This window comes from Glycine max, chromosome 1 (genome assembly GCF_000004515.6).
Source record: "Glycine max cultivar Williams 82 chromosome 1, Glycine_max_v4.0, whole genome shotgun sequence".
NCBI classification, from domain to species: Eukaryota; Viridiplantae; Streptophyta; class Magnoliopsida; order Fabales; family Fabaceae; genus Glycine; species Glycine max.
Window position 1 is genome coordinate 54031271 of NC_016088.4, and position 25916 is coordinate 54057186.

Below are 25916 nucleotides of genomic sequence, written 5' to 3' on the forward strand. Positions count from 1 at the left end.
GGCCGTAACATAACCGTAAGTCTAATTAACTCTTAAATTTAAGGTCCCGGAGTCACAACATCACTTTCAGCCACCTCTTTGGTATTTTAAACTATTTACGACACACGACATGTTGGTTTAGATGAGTGTGTGGTGAACACCTTGGTTAATTTTATAACTAGATCTTTTAGTCCAATTGACTCTGGAATCACACATGTGACGACTTGAGAGATCAATCTCTTCAACAGTAAGGAGTCAATTAAATAACTAACAGTCTTGCCCAGAGCAGAAATTCATGAATTAATTGATTGGAAATACTTGGACCACAGGTTAATAGTTGATTTCATCCCACTCAGAATTCTGAAAAGATTTAAATTTTGTTCCCCCCTAACTTGCATGGTAAACAAAAAGAGAAAACCGACGAAAACAATTTCACGTTGATGATCATTTATATTCTTATTAGTTATTTTACTCGTTGAAGATACGGAGCAGTGCAGCAAAACGTTTATGCTGTATAGGTACATAACCAGTAAACATTCTTGCTCATCACATAACTTGAGTATATGATAAATTTGGCACCGTTTTACTGGTCTTTTTCTCTTTTCATCACACTATATTATGTTGTTGAAGCTTTCAAAAGGGAGGAGCCGAAAGATCCACAAATTATCGAGTAACTTGATTAGTTTACGGGATCAGCTTTATGAAAAGTTAGGATAGATTCCAAAATATTGCTCTATTCGTTAGAATATCTCTAATGTTTATTTCTTTTATGTAAAAATTAAAAATTCATGGGTTTATAATCTAGAATAATATATATAAAATTTTAGGATCTATAAAATGTTTAATTATTAAGGATTAGATAAAATATATGAATTTGTAGTTGGTTTTTGATCTAATAATTTTTTAACATTTGTTATAAGATCTTTCTGACTATCCATCTTGATCACGAATAATAATATTATGATTTTTTCTTAACAAAATTATTTTTATTTTTTATTGAGACTTTAATAATTTTTTAGACGGGATGAAAAAATTATGTGTAACATTCGATATATTAGAAAGTCTTTTTACAACAATAACCTAATATGATTTTTATTATTCCATAATGAATTCACTTCTATTCATTTAAATTCATATTATATTATTTAATTCTCAAATAAACTAACTTAATTTGATCACATGAAATAAACTCATTAATAATAAATAATTAATATATTTATCTTATAATCTTATATCACATTCATTAATGGAATAAAAAATTCCAATACTATTGAATTTATTTTTTATAAAATACTTTATTACTTTACAGGTGATAATTATATTGAAAACTGTACAAAATTGAAAATAATACTAGATAATTTATGCACTTTTCTTTGTGAATACATTTGACAGTGCGGTGGTTAGAGAGTGAGGAATACTGGGACAGGGAAAGTTGAAATGAACTTGAAGGGGTTTGGCTGGGCCAACTGTCGGTCACATTACACGTCTATAAAAGCATGAAAGGCATGTGAATTGCAACGAAAGAAAGTAAATGTAAGTCTACCCTACTTCGGTAATTCCCTTTGAAATATCAGCAGCAGAGCGATATGGCGAAATAAATAATGTAAAAGTATAGTTTTATAGTATCTTTCTTCATCAAAAGAATGATTTTAAGTTACTACTATCAAATTAATGATGAAAGATTAATTGAGCATATAAAGAAAGAAACAAGTTATAGAATTTTTCTATTAATTGCATTTTCTGATTTTACATGAGTCGGTGCCACAATTCTTTCTAGCTTCTTCCTGTGCCATATATACTTGGCTTGGGTAAAATGGCTTTCCAATCCCATAGTCTCTTTTCAAGTCAGCAGCTTCAATCACGACATTTATCGATAAAATCATGCAACGTTTTAGCCAAATTAGTAGTGTACATGATTTCAAAGTTGCCCCTTCACATGGTCTTCCTATCTTTTCTTTCATCATCCATCACTGTCCATGCTTGAATATTGAAACAGTTTCATCAGTAAAGAATAATTAGAAAGTCAAGTTTCTGAATTGTTTTTTATATTAAAAAAAGACAGAATAACAAACTAAATGCCTCACATTAAATTAAATAAAGCAAAACACAATCTGGGAAATAATGTTAAAATAAGTTATTTAATTATAATTTTTTATTATAAAACCCCAAGTCTAAAAGCCCGAAATCAAGTGTTTTTATTCTTTTCCCCAGTTCGTAACGTAGATGGTGCTGTCCCTTCTTTGATATAAACAACAATGCGCATCAAGATAGCCCCTCTAGAGTTTCCAACGTTAGAATCTCAGCAATTTGAGATGTTTATGCGTTACTCTTTCTTTCTGCCTTGAGCCTCACCTCTTCTAATTTGTAAAAAAAAATGGCCAGAATTCTGCGCAATCCGACGAGCGACACTTAGGCCGAAAGACACCAGCAAACAAAGCCAGCACCGCTTCCACGTTTTCTTCTTAACATGGTTAAATCTGAACTCTCCAATCACTACCACAACAACAACAAGTCTCCCATGATGATGGCGAAGCCCCACAGAAACAAAAGCTCCTCTTTATTTCTCTCCGATGGATGTCTCTTCCTCGGAGGAGCATTCTCCGCTCTCATCCTCGTCTGGGGTTTCTCCTCCTTCACCACCACCATCCCTAACGACACCCCCAACTTCGAATCTCTTTCAAAAAACGACGCCGCTTCGCACCACATCGCTCCCGATTTCAACTTCGACCCACCCGACAGAACATTCTACGACGACCCGCAAATGGGTTACACCATGGACAAGAAAGTTCGCAACTGGGACGAGAAGCGCGAGGAGTGGCTGAAACTCCACCCTTCCTTCGCCGCCGGAGCGAGAGAAAGGGTTTTCATGGTGACCGGTTCTCAGCCGAAGCCGTGCCGGAACCCTACAGGCGACCACCTTCTCCTGCGGTTCTTTAAAAACAAAGTGGACTACTGTCGGCTCCACGGGTGCGACATTTTCTACAACAACGCGCTGTTGGAACCGAAGATGTTCGCGTACTGGGCAAAGTACCCAGCGGTGCGGGCCGCGATGGTGGCCCACCCGGAGGCCGAGTGGATCTGGTGGGTTGACTCGGACGCGCTGTTCACCGACATGGAGTTCAAGCTCCCCCTTGAGCGTTACAGGGAGCACAATCTCGTGGTTCACGGCTGGGCCCACCTCATACACGAGAAGCGGAGCTGGACGGGCCTCAACGCCGGCGTGTTCCTCATCAGGAACTGCCAGTGGTCGTTGGACTTCATGGAAGCGTGGGCCAGCATGGGCCCACAGAGCCCCAATTACGAAAAGTGGGGCCAGACGCTGAGGTCAACTTTCAAGGACAAGTTCTTCCCGGAGTCAGACGATCAGACGGGCCTGGCATACTTAATCGCCATGGAGAAGGATAAATGGGCGGAGAGGATTTACCTAGAGAGCGAGTACTACTTCGAAGGGTACTGGGAAGAAATTCAGGGAACGTTCAAGAACATAACGGAAAAATACAAGGAGATGGAAAAAGGGGTGCAGAGGTTAAGGAGGCGTCACGCGGAGAAGGTGAGTGAAACATACGGGGAGATGAGGGAAGAGTATTTGAAGGATGCTGGGAACGCTAAAGGGAGTTGGAGGAGACCCTTCATTACGCACTTCACCGGCTGTCAACCTTGTAGTGGAAAGTATAATGCCATGTATTCAGCCCATGATTGCTGGAACGCAATGCACAATGCTCTCAATTTTGCCGATAACCAAGTCATGCGTAAATTTGGTTACAGTCTACTGGATAACGCCGTTTCCCCTCTCCCTTTTGATTATCCCCGTCATTGATTCACCAATGTCCACTCAGATTCCCTATCTATAATATTTTATTCCCAGTTTAAGGTATCTTTTCTCCTGCACTGGAGGGGTTTGGAGGGATAATTTCATTCTACCCCAATCCCTAAATGCCTGCCTTGTTTTTTTACTAAACAATTCTTCTTTTTTATCTCTTGCTGAATGCCTTGAAAATCACAACATGTTTTCCCTAATTCAAAATGGAGCATGCTCAAATATCCCCTCTCAAACCACCGCTAAAAGCATCAAGTGAAATCCTCTATATATCTACAAGTTTTACTAGTGTATTTACTTCATGAGTAACTTTGAAAAAAATATGAATGTTTGATATAAAATATTAATTTTAATTTAAAACAATAAAAGTACCCAAGTTAGTATATTTTGTAATACAATTTAATAATTCGTCATTGTTGGAAATTAAGATAGTAGCGTTTTGTATCACGATTTTGACCAAACTTCTTTTTTTTAGATACATTAGGCCTAACTTTTTCGTTACTAAACAACATTTATGATTGAAATTATATTTGAAATAAAAGTAGTCTTAGCGCTAATTGGAATCATTGAACCAAAGCTTTGAATTTAAAAAGTGTGTTACTATGGATATAAAAAAAAAAGTGTATTACTATTCAGAGTTTTATAAGGTGTGCCCTAAGGAGGTGTCGCTATGATGCAAACATTCACTGTTACTGAGTGTGCTTGTATTGGTGATAGGTTGAATTCACCGTGATTTTTTAAACAATAAATAGTTATTTTTATGGTGAACTCACCATGATTTTACACTTACCATAACAAAACAGTAGCGAAAATGTCAATAAAGACGAATAGGAACCGCTGAACAGATGAAGGAAGTGTGATTTGTGCACACTGACACGATTTCAGTATTATATGCTTTCGGGTAATTGAATGAAATGATACCTTATATTATTACAACATGCGGTTAGGGGGCGCAGATACCTTGTTGATTGTCGCTCAACCACCATGATCTTCAAATTATTTGAATCCACGAAAGTCAATCTACCCAAACCCAAGCATGTTTATTGTTATTATTATTATTTCCTGCAGTATTGGTTCTGACAATCATGGGATTGGCTAAAACTTGAAAGAGCACTTTCCATATGGCAGGCTAACTAACTTGTTTACTTGTTACTGATAATTTGCACAAGTCCGCGCATACGCAGTGATATAATTTCTCTTTTATAAATTTTGAGATATTTGAAGTGAGGAAGATGATTAAAAAGAAAAGATAAGAAAAAATAAAATCTTAACATTATATATATGCTGCCAAGATTCTCTAACGACCATACCTTGTTTTGTTGTTCGTTGCGGAAACATTTTATCGTGGATCTAATAAATGCATTATTTTGGACCTGCAGTGTGAATGACCCGCTGAGTTTGGATAGGCCCACTATTTAAGATGGATAGATGAAGCATGTGGTTGCGTACAGAACCATCATGGACCTGTATTATCATCGGGCTTCTTGTGGGGTCATGCTCACATAGTAGCATACCCAACATTAAGACATGTTAATACGTTACTTGCTACAGTAAACAGATACCTTCGCCCATTCTAGTTGCATCTACCTACCCTTTGTTTGTTTTTTTACCTCTCCTGGCTGGAAATGTTACATGTATAGAAGCATAGCAAAATAGCAGGGTTAAGCTTTATGACGTTGTTATGACAAATGTTCTAGTGTACCCAACATTAAGATGGCTCAATAAACTTGTGGTGTACATGTGAGTTGTGACGTGCATTCCGATATGAGTTTATACTAACTTAATAGTTTTTAACGATTATTTAAAGTAGTATTTTTTAATACATTAATTTTTAGTTTTTAGTTTTTTTATATTTTTTATTTTCATCTATAATATATTTATTCAATTTCTTTATTTTTTTAATAAATTATGATTTTATTATTTTTATGTCATTTTATACTTTTCAGCTATTTTAATAGTTAATTTTACCGAACACATAGACTATGTTTGACAAAGCATTTCAGCTCATTTTTAGTTATTTTTACTAGTTGAACAGCTTATTTAATTGTTCGGTAAACAAGATCTTTTAGTAACTTCTTAGTAGCTTTTAGCATTCTTTTTTTTGAAATACTACTTGAAGTAATAATTTTTAAAACACTAGCTTCTAACTTTTAAATTTTTATATTTTCTTCCATTTTTATCATGAATACATTTATTTAATTTCCTTATTATCTTTTTTTAATAAATCATGATTTTATCATTTTTATGTTATTTTACAGTTTTCAGCTATTTCAATAACTAGCTTTACCTTACACCTTTTTTACTAGCAAAAAAATCATTTGATTGTTCGGTAAATAAGTTTTTTTAGTAACTTCTTAGTAGTCTCTAACATTTTTTGAAATACTACTTGAAATAATATTTTTTAAAATACTAGTTTCTAACTTTATTTTTTTTTCATTTTTATTCTAGTTACCATTTTCAAGTAAATCATGATTTTATTATCTTTAAGTCATTTTATATTTTTCAGCTATTTTAACAGCTAATTTTATTGAACACTTATAATTTAATAAATTATTTTTTTGGCTTTCAGTTAACTTTCTAGCTTCCAACTAGCTTTTTAACTCGTTTTGTCGAACATAATCTTATAATTTAATAAACTAGCTTTTTAGGTTCCAACTACTAACTAACTTTTCAACTTACAACTAACTTTTTAGTTAATTTTGACCACATAATCTAAGTCCCCAAATTTCCAATGGGTGGAATTTAAATAAATAGGCAATAATTCATTTACGGTGTGAGGTGGTTCTACACTAATTGTTGCAGCAGAGAGGGATGATAAAGTGAATTGAATCCATTGAAATTGGTCCATTTAACCTGATCAAAGTGTGTTTGGTTTGAATCCATTTTTTGAAGATTTATGTTTTGTACGTAGATTAATCCATAGTTACTCTTCTATTACCTATCTTTCTTTTTTATAAATTACAGCAGATCAATCCAGTCCAACATGCAAGTCACTTACGATTACGATTGGGTTAGAATGAGATTTTCAACCCGCTATCAAAATAGATTCAACTTAACCCAACCAAATTTTTAGCGAATTGAAAGTTGGTTTATCTAAGTGGAGTTGGGTTGATTCATTTTGTCATCCCTAATAGTGTAGGGGTGTGACATTATATTAGCATCTCAAATCCATTGAGGTCCGTTCAAAACATTCTCTAGGATTTCAGTAATTGATTAGTCAGTACATGACATGGAGATGAAAAAAAGTGAGAATGAAAAATTGAGAGAAACTGCGCAACATGGAAGTGCGAAGATGAAAAAAAATGAGGTTTACAACTTAATAATTAATAATTAATACCATAGGAGTCAAGAAACTGCATGTCATAAAGAATGCTCAGGTTACTTTAAGGAACTAGCATTACAGGATTTTTCAATTTTCATCCCCTAGAGCTAGTGGCGAGAAACACTGTCAAGTGCGAATCCATTAAATGGGTATACCACTTCGTCCTCCTCCTTTTCCATACTCCTCTCGTCATCTAATTTATACATTCCCCATATAAATTGGGGGGAAAATAAATGAAATTCTGAAGAAACTCGCAATCACATAGTCATGTCGTTAACCAAGAAAATTTCTAGAGTTAACAATACGCATAATCGTTTTAATACATCCATCCAATCTAAACTACTTCAAACAATCAAATCACGAGGTAAACGCTGAACTGTAATCTGATAAATTGCATGCTCTATTTTGTGATTGTTGCCGGCATATACTTATAAATGGGTTTCTTTGATATCTACAGTGGAACTTTGATTGGCGTTCTCCGAAGTAGTGGCATTTTGCTTTTCTTTGGCGAGCCTTTTTGCCATTCTCCGTTGCTTCACTTTCACTGATTTAGCACAAGCCGCCACATCATCACCTAAACAAAGTTGTGCGTGGCATAACCTTCAGAGACAACAACATACATAACGTGGCCATAAATTAGTTTTGGATAAATAACATAACAAATAAGGGATATTCAACGTGTTCTTCAGTTCCAGAACAGAACCTTCTTCAGGAGCATTTGATCGAACAGCTGGAGCATCGGAGGTGGCAACAACGGCCCAATTAGTTTTCCGCGATGAATGGCTTCTTCATTCAGCTTCTTCTTACGGATTTTCTTTCGTTGAACCCTTGTGAGCTTCTCCGTCGTCTCAGAGTCATCATGTTCTTCGTTGCCGCTCGTGGAGGCGTTGTTGTCGCAATCGTCCAAATTGTCTGCATTTTCAACGCAAATACCGAAATTGTTTCAATTTTTGCGATTGTTAAAGTATGCTCCTTGCTGTCCAAAATCGTACCTGAAATGATGTCAGAACCAGACCCGTCGTCGATAAAAGCTGCTTCCACAGGTTCCAACTCCTGTTCGCGCTAGACGATGATAACATTATATTAACCATCGAATTAAAAAAAAACAAAGTTGAAGAAGGAAAGGCAGAAAGATAGTACTTGTGGTTGAGGAGGAGAATCGGGAGAGGGATATAGCATATTAACGATGGCTTCGTTGAACCTTCGTTTTCTGCCATCTGGGTTCATGAAAGTAAGCGTAAAAAATTAACACTTGTGCAAGGGCAATATTACTAATTTTCTGCTCAGGATCTGAAACAGAAATGCATCTTTTATACACATTGTCCAGATAGATTATACTTTAAGCTCTTTCAAACCTGATTCAAACGGTATAATACGTTAGTGTTTGGTTACTAATTGAACAGCATAAAATATAGTATATATGTTATTTTTTAAAACAGTTATTATAAAGATTTTTTTATATAAAGATTCTGTCAAAAAATACTTATTATAAAGATATTATATAAATATATTTGTCATATAGAATATTAATAAATAATTTCAATTTTTTTTCTCTTAATCATCCAATTCATTAGAAGATAAAAATCTTACTAATTATGGAAAATGGACGAAAAGATAAATAAATTCTCATCAATAATTATTTCTGTCAAGGATTAGATTCGGATATTATCAGAATAATTCAACTTAAATTTCAATACATTAATTACTGTCCAGTAATTTTAATTTATTAGTAAATAAGCTTTTATAATACTGTGCTCAATTTTCATCAACATCCTTACTGCATTGACAAGGTAAAAAATATAACAAACTTAAAAATCGGTTAAACATTCAAGATACTGGACTAGCTGGTCCAACCGAAATTTAAAACACAGAAATGTAAAGTTGTGAAACCTAGTAGTTATTTTTACTATATTACACATTTTTTCATTTAACTTTATTATTTTACCAAACTGACCCTTATAAACAAAAATTCATTTTTTTTTCTTTCCTTTCAAACAAACTTGAGAAAGGTTAGCAAAAAGAATACAGCCCAACGTGAGAAGCCCAGCTAAGCAATTGAGAAATGTAGCCACACAAGGACCCAAAAATAACACGGAAATGTAGCCAGGCAAATAATCAAAGACACACAGCCTGTATCCACAGCATGCAGGCGATGTAGCCCTGGTCTATGCTTAAGTCATGTGTATTGTTGATTTTGGGCCTTTCTTTGGACCCTCGTGGTCTCTTGTTGGCAATTATTATTTAGACCTCCTTATCTTGTTAATGTTATTCCTTTTTTTTTCTTCAAAAATATCCTCAAATCAAAATTAAATTCCTCCATATTTTGTTAATATATGTCCCTTTTTATTTCAAAGTTTAATTTTTCAAACATTCATCATGTGTTTAGAAGAATGACTTGTAAACAATTGACGCACCACAAACATTTCAAAAAATGGAAACGCTGCGCCTATCGCCGCTGGAACACTCCATATATGGGACCTCTCTTTTTTGTATATTTTTGTTGAACTTAGCATCTCAGAGCATGTTTGGTTCCACGTCCAAATGCCTTCAATGTGAGTTTAATGGTGGTCAAACTTGATTTTTCCTTTGACCATGATGTTTGGTATTATGTTGAAGACTTGATTATGTGGTTCGGATCCAAATCTGAAGGAAGCTACATGGGAGTGGCTTTTGTGTCAATTAAAATTGATTCTCTCTTGAAGACATGTTATTTTCCCAAGTTTATCCTTTCCTTTCAAACCAAACCCAACCATGTTCCCATGTTCATTTGTACTACTATTGATAGCAATTAGTTGTTGCCATTCAAATGATTTATCAAGAAGATAGTCATGAGCTAATTTAAACTTGAAGATAGTAATTTTCTTCCCTTGCGAATTGCTAATTAATGATGAATAACTTTCCTTTGCAGCAATTCTATTCTTCTTTAAAATATGATTTGTGATAATGAGAGTTTTTATGGTATCACCAAAAAATTAGGGGATTTTGATATTGTTGATTTTTTAACCAATAAAATTGTCATGTCATTTATCTTCTCATTAATTAAAGAAATTTTTATTTATTTCAAATTAGTCCTCGATTCATTATTTATAAAAAAATAAAATTATAACTATTTTAAATCAAAAAAATCTTATTAAACACAAGTTTAAAATTCTAAACCTTAATATCCTTCACCCGATAAATCAATTGATTTAATAATTAATTCCTATAGAGCAGCTGTTACGTTCAAGAGAAGTAGAATTATGATTTTGTCTCTTCGTAACTTGCATTCACGATATGATAGGAGAAGAAAAATGACAAGAACATGAAAAAGCATCATCATGCTCGTCTCCATTTGAATCTTGGTTGGTCGAGAAAAACTTAAACTTGAGTAGAGATTTGATGGTTCTAGTTGTAGTGAAAGTGTGCCTAATAGTAATCCTAATAAGAACATCTAAAAGAGACGGAAGCTTCGTCTTTCTTCAATACAATTATATTTTTGAAATGAAATCACAATTTTATGAGAAATTTTATAGTGAGCAAAGATTAGTTCCATATACACAAAATTAATACATTCACAATTCTATTTCTCTTGAGCGTAGTAATCACTCTAAAGGAACTAGTGTGGTTTATAAGATGTTGAAGATTAGGGATCAAACTTCTAAACTTACGTTTAATTACATTTTTAATTTAAAATAGTTGTAATTTTATTTTTTTAAAAGCAATATTTTAATTAATCAATGATTAATTTGAAAAAAAACAAAAGTTTCTTTAATTAATGAGAAGCCAAATAACATGATAATTTTATTGATTAAAAAATCATCAGTATCAAAACTCTCAAATTTTCTTAGGGTAACATAGAAACTCTATTGTGATAATTACTTGTGAATTGTAGTGGTTAAGTATTTTTTCTTTTACAACAATGTAATGATTAAGTTAATGTTATATTGTTTGTGTTCTTTAAATAACTTTTAAAACGCTCTAGGGGTCCGTGAATAAATGACAGACGAAGTTGAAAATCATGGATTAAGTTAAATTATTACGTAAATAATTATTATTTTTCAAACCTAAATGATTAATTTTTTATAAGATAGATAATAATGAATTAATTTTATGTAAAGAAAAACCAAGCTATTTAATATTAAATTATATATATATATATATATATATATATATATATATATATATATATATATAAATTACAATACAAAAAGGACTAAATAAAAAATATGTATGAATATTAAAACACACGTGGGTAATTATACACCCAAAATCAATTTTGAATGAAAGTTTTCAAACAATTTTATGTGATAAAATTAATTTTTTTAATATATATTATCCAAAAAAAATTACGTTACAATAAACTTACATTTACTTAAAATTAATTATCTATAATCATGTTAATTTAAAACCAATTCTACAAAAACATATCTAAACACACACTCATTGCTTGGGAAGGGCTTCGGGACAAAATGTGTATTCAATTAGGGCAGTTATTGTATCCAGTTTTCATCTTAGCTTATTCCCTCTTTTTTTTTTCAAAAAAAAAAAAAAATACACTCCCAAATATACTTACATCATTCTCTCTTTAGAAACACTCCCACGTCAAGATGCGCCACACTTTGCATGACCCGAGCACACGGAAAAAACTATATCCCATAAAAGAAAGAAACCCATAGATAGAAGCAAGAACTTTCTTCAAGTAGCAGCACTACACATTACCACCCAAGCTTCACAAAAAATGGAGTTTGTTATTGTGGTCTTATTACAACGCTGAGAACAATTTCCATCCTCCTCCGACGCCGTGACGTTCTTTCTCCTTCTCTTCAACTCCGTTGTCATCAGCGGCGTTCGATGGTGAATATGCAAAACCATGCCGCGGCGATAGAGGAATGTATCTTTTTTAAAGAAAACATTTTTAGAAAATAAATTGAAAAGAGGATAAGTGGATATAGGAGCTCCCTTCACTTATTACTTACAGACTTACAGTAATTTGTATAATTATTTTACAATTGGCAGATTAACAACGCAAGCCTCAAATGCTTATTTATGCAATGACTCCGCGTCCAGAGCTGATAATCAAAATTGAAATTTCGTTCATATTTTATTTAGGCATTTATCTGAGAACTGAGAAGGCTTAAACTATAAAATAATTATTTTGTTTCGACTAAAATATGTGTGATTTCTAATAAATATTTAAATTTTTTATTTGTTACTTAATAATTTTTTCTTTTTTTTCTCCTTGTTAAAAGAAATATTTTTGGTACTTGATATTTTTTTAATCTCTTATAAATTGGTAAATTTTTGTATTTGATTCTTGATAAAAAAAAATTATTATTTTTATTCCCTTTTGAAAAAAACTAATAATATATGAAATTTTTTATCACGAAGCAAATAATAAATTTTATAATTTAACAGGGATTAAAAAGTGTCAATGATTAAAAATAAAACTTTTGTTTTAATAGAGACTTAATGAAAAAAAGATTATTAGGAAGCAAATATAAAATTTAAGTATTCATTAAAAATCAAAAATATATTTTAATCTTTTTAAAATAAATTGATTTAACCACACGCTAGCCTTGGGACAGAAAATTAGCCTATGCACATATAGAGTGTTTTTGTTTGTTTATATCCAGAAATCGAAATTCGTATAAAAAAATTTATGATAACTCACACATTTTATATAAAATTTAATTAAAATATGTACATTAAAACCTAGTCTCATGTAAATCTTATATGTTCATTTGCATCCTTGTATCAACTATCAACAAGGCATATGGGGCCTGAAACATTGATATCGCTCAAAAACTTTATACAAATTTAATGCTTTAAATTTTATAACGAATAGCTGTATTAGGCATTAATTAATTTAGACTTTAGAATATACATGCCGCTGGACATTTTGTGAGCTGTGATAAATGTCACACGCTTGTAATGTCGGAACAACTCATTCACGTAATCTTCTCTTTCTCTCTCATAATAATAATAATAATTCTGTGTGTAAGTGTGCATTGAGTATTTGTTTGCAGTTAAAAGTAATCCCTTCCCAAATTTAAAAATTAATAAAATAATTTTTTATTTTAATATTTTCTATTACACGCGATTAATAATCAAACTTTGTTCGCGATTTCATCATCTACATATTATACCATGCTTTGTTAGTTTTTGCTTTACATGGTAAATAAGATGGAAGTACAACTCATTGGTCAAGTCGTAGGACAACGAGGACTTGATATTAGCCAGCTAGATAATGGATTTGGTACGTTTGACGACATATTTGGATAAACAGTACACTTAATTATTTATTCAGTAAATTTTTATCACTCTTGAAGTTATATTATAATTGATAAATTTAATAAATTTATTTTCATAAGGTGATATGATTTTTGGTATATAATAGATATAATGAGATTTAGACTTATGAACTCATATAGACATCTAAATCTTCACTATTTGGACCTTATAGATAACAATTCTATATAAAAAAAAGTAGTTGTACTTTTTTAAAATATTATACACAATTGATGTTTACAGTTTTTGAGTCAGATGACATAAATTTTATTTGTTTTCATTTTTAAAATTTTGTTCAACGCTAACTAATTTTTTTTTTCTTTCAACTCTAATTACATTTAAAAAGGTGAAACAAGTTTAAAATAAATACATTATTATTTTCTACATTGAAATGTTTGTTAAATTCATCCACTCATTTAATCGGAATCATTAGATAAAAATTTAACAATTCATATTTAATCTTGAAAAATAAATTCAAATCAAAATACGTATTTGAGATGTGAAATGTCTAAGTTTTATATGATAGTATTAATTAATGATTTCGTCAATATAGCCTTACCATTAGTCTTCTTTAACAGATGTAAAAATCAGACTAGAGTATACAATTCAATAGGGATTTGGTCACTTAACCGGTTTATCAACTCTGAAAGTCGATATGATAAATAATCAACGTAAACTCTGTGGGAATGGTTTTAAAACTAGACAAAGTGATCAAAATCGTTTCGCTGGAAAAAAACATTTAACTAAATTAACTCAATATTATAATTGTACAATTCAAATAAAAAATGATGATTAATACTTATGTCGCCCATGCTTATTTAATTTTTAATTATAGTTGTTAATATGCGTTGTTGCATTTAAATGCTATGAAAAACTTGATTTAGTTTTATGTTTAATTATGTATATTATATGTTGGTATTTCTAATCAGTGTGTTTAGTATATTGATTAACAAACTAAAATGATAGATAGTTGAATATTAGGCATCACAATAAATAAATAAAAATTCATTTTTAATTCTTTAATTAATGTCCAAGGGCCCGGGTAACATTTACCTTGCATGTTATAAGTTATCAATAACAATATCTATAAATAAAATTTATTTTTAATTTTTAATTTTTTAAATTTAAAACGGTTTGGTGGAAACCGTCTTAGTTGGAACAAATTTTAAAGACGGTTTTTACTAAAACCATCGTTGTTGTGCTGTAAAATTTAAAAAATCGACTGAAGCACTCCTCCAGTTCTCACGTTTATGAAACTCGAGCTTGATCTCATGCCAAAATCCCTAAATCCTTAAACCTCTCTTGTTCTCATGGTACCCTAACTCTGACTACTCCTCGCGCTCACGCGAGATCAACTTCGAGAACCTCTCACTGCGGGATGAGCAAGAGAACCAAAACACGACAATCAACTTTCCTACGTCGGCGATGATACCAAGATCTTCACCGTCGACCGCTCCATTAAGTTCCCCGCCTTCCTCTCCAAGGTCGTCGCCCTCTATGACTCCCCGCCTCACCTTTAAGTATCGGCTCTCCGACAAAGACCTCGATGCCCTCATCTTTGTCACCAACGACAACGACCTCGAACACATGATGCACGAATACGATAGACTCTATCACCCTAACCTAAAACCTATTAGAATGAGACTCTTTCTTTTCATACTCTCTAATTCAAACCCTAATTCCTATTTCTCCTCCAAACGAGGTTGTTTCATTGAGGCTCTTAATTTGGGACCAATTCCTTCTCAACCAATTCATGAGGGCATTGTTGTTGATACCTATCTCCAAGTGGAAAGATTTAAAAGATGACAAGGAAGCAATTCAAGTATTGGAAGAGGTATACGATGATGACGTTGAAGAGCTTGAAGTGCTAGTAGGCCTGATGGCAGAGAAGAAAATAAAGGGTTTTGCAATCAGTGAGACAACTTATGTAATATTCCAACTCATGGCAACCAGGTAAAAGCAATTAAAACTTAAAAGCACCTTTTTTTCTAACTTATGTTTATACATCTGGCAAAGTTGAATGCTTCCAACAAATCATATCACTTCTATGTTGTAAGTTTTACTAGTAATAGAAATGTTGAAGACATAATTAGCAGTGGAGCTTAATTGAACAGGGTATAAAAGGATCAGTGGGAAAAATGTGAAAAATTTTATTTTATAGTATTTCATGGTGGGCTAAACAAAATACTACACAATAGGTTATAAATTGTTTCTTTAATACAAATAAAAAAAATAAAAAAATAGATCTTCCATTTTAGTTCTTAATTCTAAATGATACATTGGGTGTGATATAGCCTAAGATCTTTGAGCTTGTGTGAAGTGATTTTGTAAAGCAAATTATGGTAATGAATAAGAACTTTTGCACGTTTGCAGGAGGTTAGAAGCTGACAAGTTCTTCACAAACAACTTTAATGAAGAGACATATACAAGAAGAGACTGAAATGGGTGAAAACAACTAAAAGCCTGAAGGATGTTATTGATCGTCACTACCCTAAAATGACACACAAGTGATTAAACTCTTATAGTGCTTTCTCTGTTTGGGACTCACCACCAAATACTCACAATCATATACCTATATATCTTCATGTTCCCCACTAATTTGTTTGCCCTCACCATATCACTTTATTATTAGTTTCGTTGAGGCTTTTAATTTGGGATCGATTCCTTCTTAACCCTCACTTTGGTTTGTCACTTCCTGATCCTTGCTATGGCGGCATTGTTCTTGTGCTCTAATGCATCCACTTTCATCAACAAGTGAAGTGTTAATATTGTAATTTGTTTTGGTTCTTAGATATTCGATTCATTATGTTGGTTGATTAAATTGCTTGTTTTGATTTTGATTAGGAGTCCACCAAAGATCCCATCATTAGGATTGATATTTTCTCTTTAGGAATGATTTTCCTCTCTTCAATAGTTGTGTATATGCTAGGAGGTTACTATTTTCCATCATTATTTTTTTTGTCTATATTCAAGATATTTTTCAGTTTGTTCACATATATTGTTGTATAGCTAGTTCCTCAACCGGATCAGCATCTGCTCAAGTATATATATTTAATTAATTTCTTAATACGTATATAGTTCTTAAAAGGTTAGGAAAAATTATTACCCATATTATTATTGTTATTCTGGCCTTTTCCATCCAAGTTCCTTAATTTGTTGGTCATTTTGGAGAGTTTTATGTTTTGATGGATTTCAATCGACTCTTGTAATATAGAGAACAACCTCCGACATGCTCAGTTGTGGACTGTTCCTTAAAAAGGGAGTTGAAACAATAATTGAAGGCATATGGTTTCATCAACAGAGATAGTACATGCGCATGTGTCACGGTGATGAGAAAGATCATCAACTTGAGTTTTGTAAGTAGTTCTGATCTCATAAATGCCAAGCTTGAAGAGCATCAGTTTTATGGATCCAAGCAGTGCCTCGGTTGCAAACACAAGTTTCAAGGGAAGCTGGTACGGAAAAATATCTCAATAATATTCTTTCCTTCACTCAAAATCAAAAGCCTTTGACAATATGAACAAGATTCATGTCATACACAAGAAAAAAAAGTATAACCATATTATTAGTATGCTTAATTGTGGCTGTTTTGTTCTTGGACTCTAGCTTGTGCAATTCATTTGATGGGGTTTCCCCTTTTTAATTTTATGCTATAGCTAAAGTTTGAGTATTATATTTTTTTAATTAAAGGTTGCTACTTCACTCTATTTTCTCTTTCCCATGTATTATTCTTCTTGTTCCTTTTATCTCTCTTTCTCTTTTTAACTTTAATTTTGATTTTTCACTTGAATTTTCCTTAGAGGCTACATGGCTGACTAGGCTTGCGCGCAGGAGTGAAGTTTGATCCCATATACCAAGAACTAATAGAACATCTTGAAGCTAGAGTGAAGGCAAAGAACATGAAACCACAAACCAACAGCTTTTGTCCATCAACACTTACACCATATGCACCCAATATCTCTGTGACTCATTTATTCTGACTTATATTGATTAATTCTCATATGCATTATAGTGATCACTAGCTATAGGTCAAGTTATCTCCCATTCCACCTCCACTTCATTAAGTTATGTAGCAATTAAGTAGGTAACGCTGCAGACATTCTCCCTTTATATATACTAGCAATAACTTTAGCTAAATCCTTTAGAGTTAAGTGAGTCATATAAGGCACGCAAATGCACGATCAAGGTCTCTAGTGAGATTTTATAGTGATGTGTAGGAAACAATTATGTTGCAACACAAAAAAGGATTCCAATGCCAAAGTTAGCATATAAGGTCTCTAGTGAGATGTTACGGTGATGTGTAGGCCAATTCAAGTTTCTTAAAGTTGTTGGCTTTCTTAAGTTTTATAGGCTTTATGGTTATGAAATGTCACTATCATTTTTTATCACTTCACATGAAACCTATGTAATAGCTTCTTCAACATCTCTTTTATGTTGTTGTATCAAATGAATTCAGACCAATTTAAATATGATAATGGAATAATGGATGCTAACTTTACTATTTTCATTAACTATAGAGATATAAGATTACAATATGAGTTGCATGGTATTTTCTGTTGAGTATAGTCCATAGACATATTATGTAACTTATGCTCTGTAATTTAAGTTTTGTTGTAGATTCACGGTGTAGTGGAAGATAAGAAAGGTACAACAGTGGCAACTCTATTTGAGAAATGGGATGAGAGCTTGCATTACGTAATTGGAGGGAATTTTGGGAAGCGAAGCCTAACACCAGAGTACCAAACAAGATATAACGTCACACAATTTTCTATTACACTATATGAAATCACACCTAGATTAAAGGTGAGTATTGATTCAATTGTTTTTCTTTTAACCCCACCTTTCACTAAACCCTGAGAGCATGCATTTTCCTTTCATGCTCACTCATCCAAAATCACGTTGAAATACCAATTGATGTGATTTTAAGAAAATGTTTACATAGTTGATTTTACTTTGAAAAATTGATTCTAGGTACAAGTTTTGAATTGAAATAACTTTAAGCCGTGTTGAATAAAAAAAAATTATACTGAATTCTACCCCTGACTTGCTATTTTAGAGTAAATAAATTCAAACATATATAACACATTTTACTTTTAAATCAGTTTGAATCAAAATCAATTTTGTGCATGCTCACTGAAACATCCAAATATAAAATTGGTTCACTTCAAAATCAATGCTAATCAAAATCAATTTTGTAGAATCAAATTTATTCAAAATCAATTATTGCAAATGTTCATTCAAACACACTAAATCCTATGTGGTTTGGTTAGTACTTAGTACTGACAATTTAAGTTAACAAGTAGGAGAAGTTGCCTCCAATAGATTCAAGACCAAGACTTGATCAAAGGTGTTTGGATAATGGATAACATGAAATGGCCAATTCTGAACAATTGCGACTGGAACAAAGTTAGTGGCAGGTACAATTGTTGTTTTTGAAATTTAATTGGACCTGTCTTATAATATAATGAAATGTATTATGCTATTGCTGGTTAATATGCTCTCATTCATTAATTTAACAAAAGACTCACCATAATTGCAGGCACAAAAGATGAAAGAGAAAGGTTGGAAACCACGGTGGTTTGCCAAGGAAAAAGGCAACAACTCTTACCATTATGTTGGAGGGTACTGGGAGACTAGGGAAAAGGAGAATTGGGAGTCTTGTCTTGACATTTTTGACCAAGCCTCAACTGATACTGATTTTAAGCAAACTTCATAAATTCTCAACACTTTTACCTACCTACTTCCCCTACCACCACACCCCTTTTGATCATAGCATATGTTCATAACCATATTTATGATCATTATTTTTTGAGCATTCAACAGATATGGTTGATTAATGCCTGCTATCTATAGGTTATGTATAGAAAACAATGGTTCTTACTTCTTCCTGAACAAGATAACTTCCCGTTTCCCAATTCTATCTGGCAACAACAACAACTTTTCTTGCTGTCAGATACTCATTTCGAAGTTGGGTTTATAGAATGGATGGAGTGAAGCTTTGTATGAAAGTCATAGTTGAAACTGTAGTATGAAGTCCAACTTTTATAAAATATAAGAGAATTGCTTCTTTTATAAAATATCGAAGAATTGATTCTACTAGTTTCTTTTTGAGTCTTTATTTCATTTGTATAGTGGCATGTCATTTTCATTGAGTGTGGTAAATATTGTAGGAATGATGTTAGCAATGAAGCTCAAGATACTCTAGGTTCTGCAGATGGAGTTCCTGTACAAGATAAAGAAGTACACTTCTCTTACATCAGTTTTGTTTCTAGTTTTTATCTGGCTGATTTGTCTTAAATATTGTAGGATGCTAAAAACGATTCAATAGGAGAGAAAAGTAAAGATTTGTCTTATAGTTTGGCGTTCAACTTGTGCTTGAAAATCAATTATCTCACTATCATCTATATAAGTTCAACTTTGTATTTTTACCGTCTTAGAATCCTCACTAATTTTTATTTTTTTTTTAAAATGATTCTAAGACAGTTCTTTTAAAAATTGTATTAGAAAGTGTCCTTTTTAAAATATTTTTTTTATCGAACCATCATGGAAAGTGAAGACTTTCGACAATAGTGATCACCGCCAATCATTGATCACTTTTTTTATTGACAAATATTAGTTTTGTTAGAAATATAAGTGAAAGGGATTCGAACTCGTGATATTTTCCTTCCTTTCTCCCTTCACCCTTAAATTCCCCTTTTCAACCATAAAACTAACCTTATATCTCACACCAATCATTGATTCTTATCATGGTGTCTACCAAATAATAAATATTAACTTATCATGTTATTATTGTTTTATCTTATTGTATCATATTCTGAATATCAAATGAGTCCTTAATATAATATATTTTCTTAAAGATTAAAATAATAATATTTAATTATTATCTATTTAATTACACTTGAATTACTCCTAAATCATTGAATTTTAAAGAATGTCTTCACGGGCTTAAGAATGTTTTTTTATCGGTAAATGTTAATCGTTAGAATGTTAGTTTTTGTTAACATGAAAAATTAAGCTTACAATATTTCTTTTTTTCTCCCTTAACCATCCAACCTATCTTATAACTATTTTCTTGAGTTGTGCGATTCTCACATATGGACGCCCAATGTCAATATGCAAAGACTGGAATAATTCCTAAATGAGCTCAGGCTATTGATCAATATACATTTCTACTGGGTATTTAGGTTCACATTCGATACATCAAAATTTAACTTTATGACAAATCGACGCAGAAAAGGGTTTTGCAAATTGCAATTAATCAGATACAAAAATCCTGTTGGAACCAGACATGTAAAGAAATGAATAAAGAGGACAATGTACGTTGGGGGTGCACCCATAGCAGGGTGAAAGAATATCCGATCCTTAATAGAAAAGATTATCCGAGGTAAAAGCAACATTGAATGGGTGAGTGTTGTTAAACTTCGTAGTCTAAAAATGCTGATATTGAAATAGAGAATAGTGATCCTCGTAATGGCTGTTATGTACAAGTAACTAAGTGGATCATGTGACACGGTGCATTATAAAAATATTGTTGTGCTAGATCATGTGACTCCCACAGTGTCTGAAAGTTGAATCCCCGATAATAGATTTGGTCTATTTCTATGACCTTGGATTTTAAAATTGAAATTTCACTCACATCACCCGGCTTTCCTCACCTCTAGATCGAAGTTCATTCAAAATTATTTAATAATAACATAATTAAAAAAATATCTGCACTTCCAAGTCCCAACTCCAACTAGAGTAAAGAATTGAATCCAACCTATAAAGATCCATCCAGTCTGTACACATAACAATACTCTCGGCACCATATTCAATTTCAACAAAGAAAAACGATCCAATCTGCTACGTAATACTATTAATACTGCACCTTTACCCATCAAAGAAAACCAAACCCACCCAATTTTTTTATTGTAGTTATCTATCTAATCTAATTAGTACTAGAAATTACTACCCACCCTCTCAACATAAAATAAGAAGGTTTGTAGTTTAAAATGTGGTCTTTCTTGATGACTGGTGAAGAAAGTAGTATAAGATGATAATGAAAGTAGAATTAGAGGAATATTAAATGTGTGTAAATGTACAAGGTTAGCCATAAAAAACAGTGACATAGGGTGGTATGGAGACAGAGTAGGCAGAGTCACGTGTCAGTGTCCAGTTGGGTGAGATGGAAGGTAAAGGGTGAAAAAAACAAGAAAGGAGAGAGAAAGTGTGTGTGGGACTGAACTGCACTGGCCATTTGCATTGGCAAAGGTAGTCAAAGCAAAGACCGGATAAGCAAACCGATGCGTACAGTCAAAGCAAAAACTGTCACAGTCTAATGCTTTGCTGGCATTTTACCCTTAAAATAACAAAAGCAACCCTTTTGGTCGCTCTCTCACTCCCGTTTTATAATTCTAAATCCATGTTTGGATTTTTTTGCGACCAAGAGTTGTCGTTTTTCTATTTTTAAAGCATAAATTCATACAGTATTAGTTTTCTTTTTTGAAAAAAAAAAAAGGCATCTATATAAGATATTCGATTTGCTAAAACGAGATGTGCCATTGAGCACCAGAAGCTCCTTTTATTTATTTTATTTTATTTTTGTGTTTGCCATAGAGATTAGAGGGGTCCACTATTTATTTTAGTTAAAAAAAAAGTATTTAGTTTTTACATTGGACCCATCGTGGGCTGCACCGGTTATTCATTCGTCCCGTGGGGTTTTCCCTGAACTTTTGGGAAACTCCATTGCCTTTCTTGCTTCGTGCGACCTAAACTATAACTATTTCTTTATTTACTCTCTTCAATGACCAATATACCCTTGATACCTTTACCATGCCACGGGAAAGAAAGACTTTATAACATTATATTTTAATAGAAAATTTACTATAAAAAATATAACATATAATATTTTCAATATAGCTTACTATAATTTTTAATTTTTAATTCTATACGCATGAATGAAATGATTATGATACCTTGTGCGTTTGTTCGAATTTTGCTGTTGAAAGGGCCAAAGAAAAATGTTTGTTCAAAATTTTACGCTCTCCAACTACCTTCTCTAAATGAAATGAAACCATTCATTCATGCTATAAAAGTTTTTACCTGTGTGTAAGATAAATATAATGATATCATTTATGAATATATTTAATCTAATTGCATTAAAAATCTCCATTTATAGTGTACAAGTATTTACAACCACCACCGTAGTAATAACACAAACTCTTGCTGAATATCAATAATAGTACAAAAAAAAACTGAAAGTGAATAAAAACAACGCTATACAAAATGAAAAATGAGAAATAAAAAGGGAAATAACTTTCGGGTGTGAACGAAAACAAAAAGGATAGTGAGAAAACAAAAAAATTATCCATGAGGCGATGAACGATTAAAAGGGATATTAACGTAATTTTTATTTGGTATACTTACATGAATGATAACGATAGAGACCTTCGCAAAACGTATGTAATAATTAGTATAATTTTAATAATTGTTGTTATAAAGTGTAGTAGTAAACTAAAAAGAAAGAAAAGGGAGAGTTAACGGCGACACATTAGAGGAGTGCACGTGTGGTGCTCGGGCCGAGACCGGCTAATGGCGGTAATGTAAAAATTACTAAAAGAAAACAAAAATTAATTAATGTAAAACATGGAATTATTTAATTATTTTTGCACAGTTTGGGAAGTGCCCAAAAAGAAGAGGTGAAGGAGCGTTTGGCAGAGCAGAGCGAGAGGGATGGGTCTTCTATGCTACTACTTCTTCTCTTCCCACTCTGTAGTGTAGCCCATGGTGGTACGGTCCTTTTGGTTCACCATCTTCACCTCTTTTAACTTCCAAGCCTTCTTGCTGTTTTCCATCATTATTCTCTGATCTCCCTTCTCAATTATTTCTCTTCAACCCACCCACCCACCCATTTTCTTCAACTCTTTGTCAGGCTTTTTTTTACTACTGCCACTGATTTTGTAGTAGTTTGTTTCAAGTAGTCGTAGTCGTAGTTGTAGTGGTCCGCACTGTTTGGTCTTTGATTGGTCTAGATTCTTTTTTGGGGTCTTCATTGTTTGCTTGATTTAACCCCCCCTTTTGAAGCTCCCAGTACCAAGTGAAAGAAGCTCGATTATATGTTCATGATGTGAGTGTCAAATGTGATCCTTATTAATTTTTTTTTTTACCACACATAAAGCGAATTTCCACAGTAAACCCCTCTTTTCCCCCTTCAAGACTCACTTCTTCTCTTTCTCATTGCACTGATCTTTAGGGGGTTTGTTTTCTTGGTTTCCTTCCCTCTCTCTATCTCTGCCTGGCATTTTTTTGTGTTTTTTTTTTCTCAAAAGGGGTTTCGAAAATGCCGATGTTTCAGCCTTGTCGGAAGGACATGGTTACTGGGTACGAGGGTGGTGCCGATGGCCAGATTCTAGATCTGGACACCGCCGTGAAAGACGGCGTTTTGGGCGGCGTGGAGGGCGGCGTTGTGGGAGGCGGGGTTGGTGAGAAGGTGGATCTGGGGAAGATGATTGAGGAGCTTGAGTTATGTGAAGTGCCGAGTGTGTTCATTTGCCCAATCTCTTTGGAACCAATGCAAGACCCTATTACCCTCTGCACAGGCCAAACCTACGAGAGGTCCAACATTCTTAAATGGTTCAACTTGGGGCATTTCACCTGCCCCACCACGATGCAGGAGCTCTGGGACGATTCCGTCACTCCGAACACCACCCTTTACAGGCTCATACACACGTGGTTCTCGCAGAAGTACTTGCTCATGAAGAAGAGGTCTGAGGATGTTCAGGGAAGGGCTTCTGAACTTCTCGAGACACTGAAGAAGGTGAAGGGTCAGGCTCGGGTTCAGGCCCTCAAGGAGATTCACCAATTAGTGGCTTCTCATGCCACTGCGCGAAAGGCTGTGATTGATGAAGGTGGAGTTTCTGTTGTGTCTTCTTTGCTTGGTCCTTTTACTTCCCATGCCGTTGGCTCTGAGGTTATTGGTATTCTTGTGACTTTGACCCTTGATTCGGAATCTAGGAAGAATCTCTTGCAGCCTGCTAAGGTTTCCTTGATGGTGGACATCTTGAATGAGGGTTCCATTGAGACGAAGATCAATTGCACCCGGCTGATTGAATCGTTGATTGAGGAGAAGGATTTTCGATCGGAGGTTATATCGAGTCATAGTCTCTTGGTTGGGTTGATGAGGCTTGTTAAGGATAAGCGGCACAGCAATGGAGTGTGTCCTGGGTTGAGTCTCCTCAGAACAATTTGTTTGCATAAGGAAGTTAGGAATTTGCTTGTGAGCATTGGGGCTGTTTCTCAGTTGGTTGAATTGTTGTCTGGCATGGAGCCTGATTGTACGGAATTGGCCCTTTGTGTTTTGGATGCGTTGGCGTCGGTCCCCGAAGGTAGAGTGGCTTTGAAGGATTGCTCTAACACCATACCCATCATGGTGAAGCTGTTGATGAGGATCTCAGAAAACTGCACTCAGTATGCTTTGTCGATTCTATGGTCCGTGTGCAAGCTTTCACCTGATGAGTGCTCGTCGATTGCGGTTGATGCAGGGCTTGCTGCGAAACTCCTGCTCGTGATTCAGAGTGGTTGCAATCCTATATTGAAACAACAGTCTGCTGAGCTTTTGAAGCTGTGTAGTTTAAATTATTCAGATACTATCTTTATTTCCAAGTGCAAGCTTACCAGAACCATCCAATGATCATGGACTACATCAATCTGGTGGCGCCAACAATTTGTAAATTTGTGGGGCAAGAGTAGTAAAGAAGATCAGTTGCATCTCAAGACCACCGAACTCTAATAAACCCCAAGACAATGATCATGGGGTTGAGGTGCAAGTCTCTCCTGTATATATACCTTATATTTTGATTCCAACAATTGATTTGAATGAAGAAGAATCTTAATGTGGACATTGGCACATCAGTGCGGGTTACTTTTTGTCCAATGTTTATTTTCAATAAGCCCCATCAAGAAGATACTGAAATTTTTTTATACTGCTTTGGGGTTATTATATATGGATGTAGAAATCATGCTGTTGTTGGATAAAAGATACTTCTTAGGAGAGTGATCACACAGCGATGACGGAGGAGCATGCAATTTCAATTGTAATTTTGAGGAGTTGCCATGCTTCATGCCTTACTTTTTTATTGTATCTTCTTCCTCTCTGGATCTTTTAGAGGCCTCGAATTTTCCATTAAAAATATTGGGAATTTTGCTTTTTGATCTCAAACGTGTAGAGAGACTGGAGAGCCTGTGACCGTCAATTTTTATGTGTACAATGGAAGCAATTTTTCATGTTAATTCTGCAGTTCAATTCAACTTCTAATTTGTGATGTCTATCTTATTAATTATTTTATATGCATTATTATTATTATTGGTTTGCTGCCATGGAAATGACCTATCAGGGAAGGGAACAGAGTGAAATAGTAGAGAGATGGCAGGTGTACTCCTTCACCAGATGTGCCAAGTTTTACAGTAATTTATGGATGACTAGACAACCGGGTGAGTGCACACTTTTATTTATCCTTTTGTGGTAGGATTTGAGGACAAGACTCAATATAACTA

General features: G+C 33.6%; 3 protein-coding genes across 4 annotated transcripts; 2 read left to right on the forward strand and 1 right to left on the reverse strand.

Moving 5' to 3' along the window:
* The first annotated feature begins 1793 nt into the window (after positions 1 to 1793).
* LOC100778769 (galactomannan galactosyltransferase 1) lies at positions 1794 to 3849 on the forward strand. The gene has a single exon (XM_003517306.5). It carries the CDS (start codon positions 2447 to 2449, stop codon positions 3794 to 3796), a length of 1350 nt encoding a protein of 449 aa, XP_003517354.1. The 5' UTR covers positions 1794 to 2446; the 3' UTR covers positions 3797 to 3849.
* Positions 3850 to 7391: 3542 nt separating this feature from the next.
* On the reverse strand, positions 7392 to 8508 carry LOC100779292 (uncharacterized). Of its 2 annotated transcripts, none has more exons than XM_003517307.4 (4): positions 8259 to 8508; positions 8111 to 8180; positions 7822 to 8030; positions 7392 to 7718 (listed from the first exon to the last, which is right to left on the reverse strand). In XM_003517307.4, exons 1-4 carry the CDS (start codon positions 8343 to 8345, stop codon positions 7689 to 7691), a joined length of 396 nt encoding a protein of 131 aa, XP_003517355.1. In that variant the 5' UTR covers positions 8346 to 8508; the 3' UTR covers positions 7392 to 7688. The 2 variants fall into 2 exon arrangements, with proteins under 2 accessions (XP_003517355.1, XP_006573668.1); XM_006573605.3 differs by having other exon boundaries at positions 8111 to 8171; positions 8259 to 8481.
* A 14354-nt stretch (positions 8509 to 22862) lies between these two features.
* On the forward strand, positions 22863 to 25652 carry LOC100779827 (U-box domain-containing protein 30). The gene has a single exon (XM_003517308.4). It carries the CDS (start codon positions 23704 to 23706, stop codon positions 25051 to 25053), a length of 1350 nt encoding a protein of 449 aa, XP_003517356.1. The 5' UTR covers positions 22863 to 23703; the 3' UTR covers positions 25054 to 25652.
* Positions 25653 to 25916: the final 264 nt, after the last annotated feature.

Excerpts from the sequence above, each read along its gene's own strand:
- LOC100779292 (XM_003517307.4), bottom strand. The coding sequence starts at position 8,345 with ATGAACCCAGATGGCAGAAAACGAAGGTTCAACGAAGCCATCGTTAAT. Across the intron at positions 8,181-8,258 it reads ATTCTCCTCCTCAACCACAA|CGCGAACAGGAGTTGGAACC; the intron begins GTACTATCTTTC and ends ATCATCGTCTAG. Across the intron at positions 8,031-8,110 it reads TGGTTCTGACATCATTTCAG|ACAATTTGGACGATTGCGAC; the intron begins GTACGATTTTGG and ends TTGAAAATGCAG.
- LOC100778769 (XM_003517306.5), top strand. The coding sequence starts at position 2,447 with ATGGTTAAATCTGAACTCTCCAATCACTACCACAACAACAACAAGTCT.
- LOC100779827 (XM_003517308.4), top strand. The coding sequence starts at position 23,704 with ATGCCGATGTTTCAGCCTTGTCGGAAGGACATGGTTACTGGGTACGAG.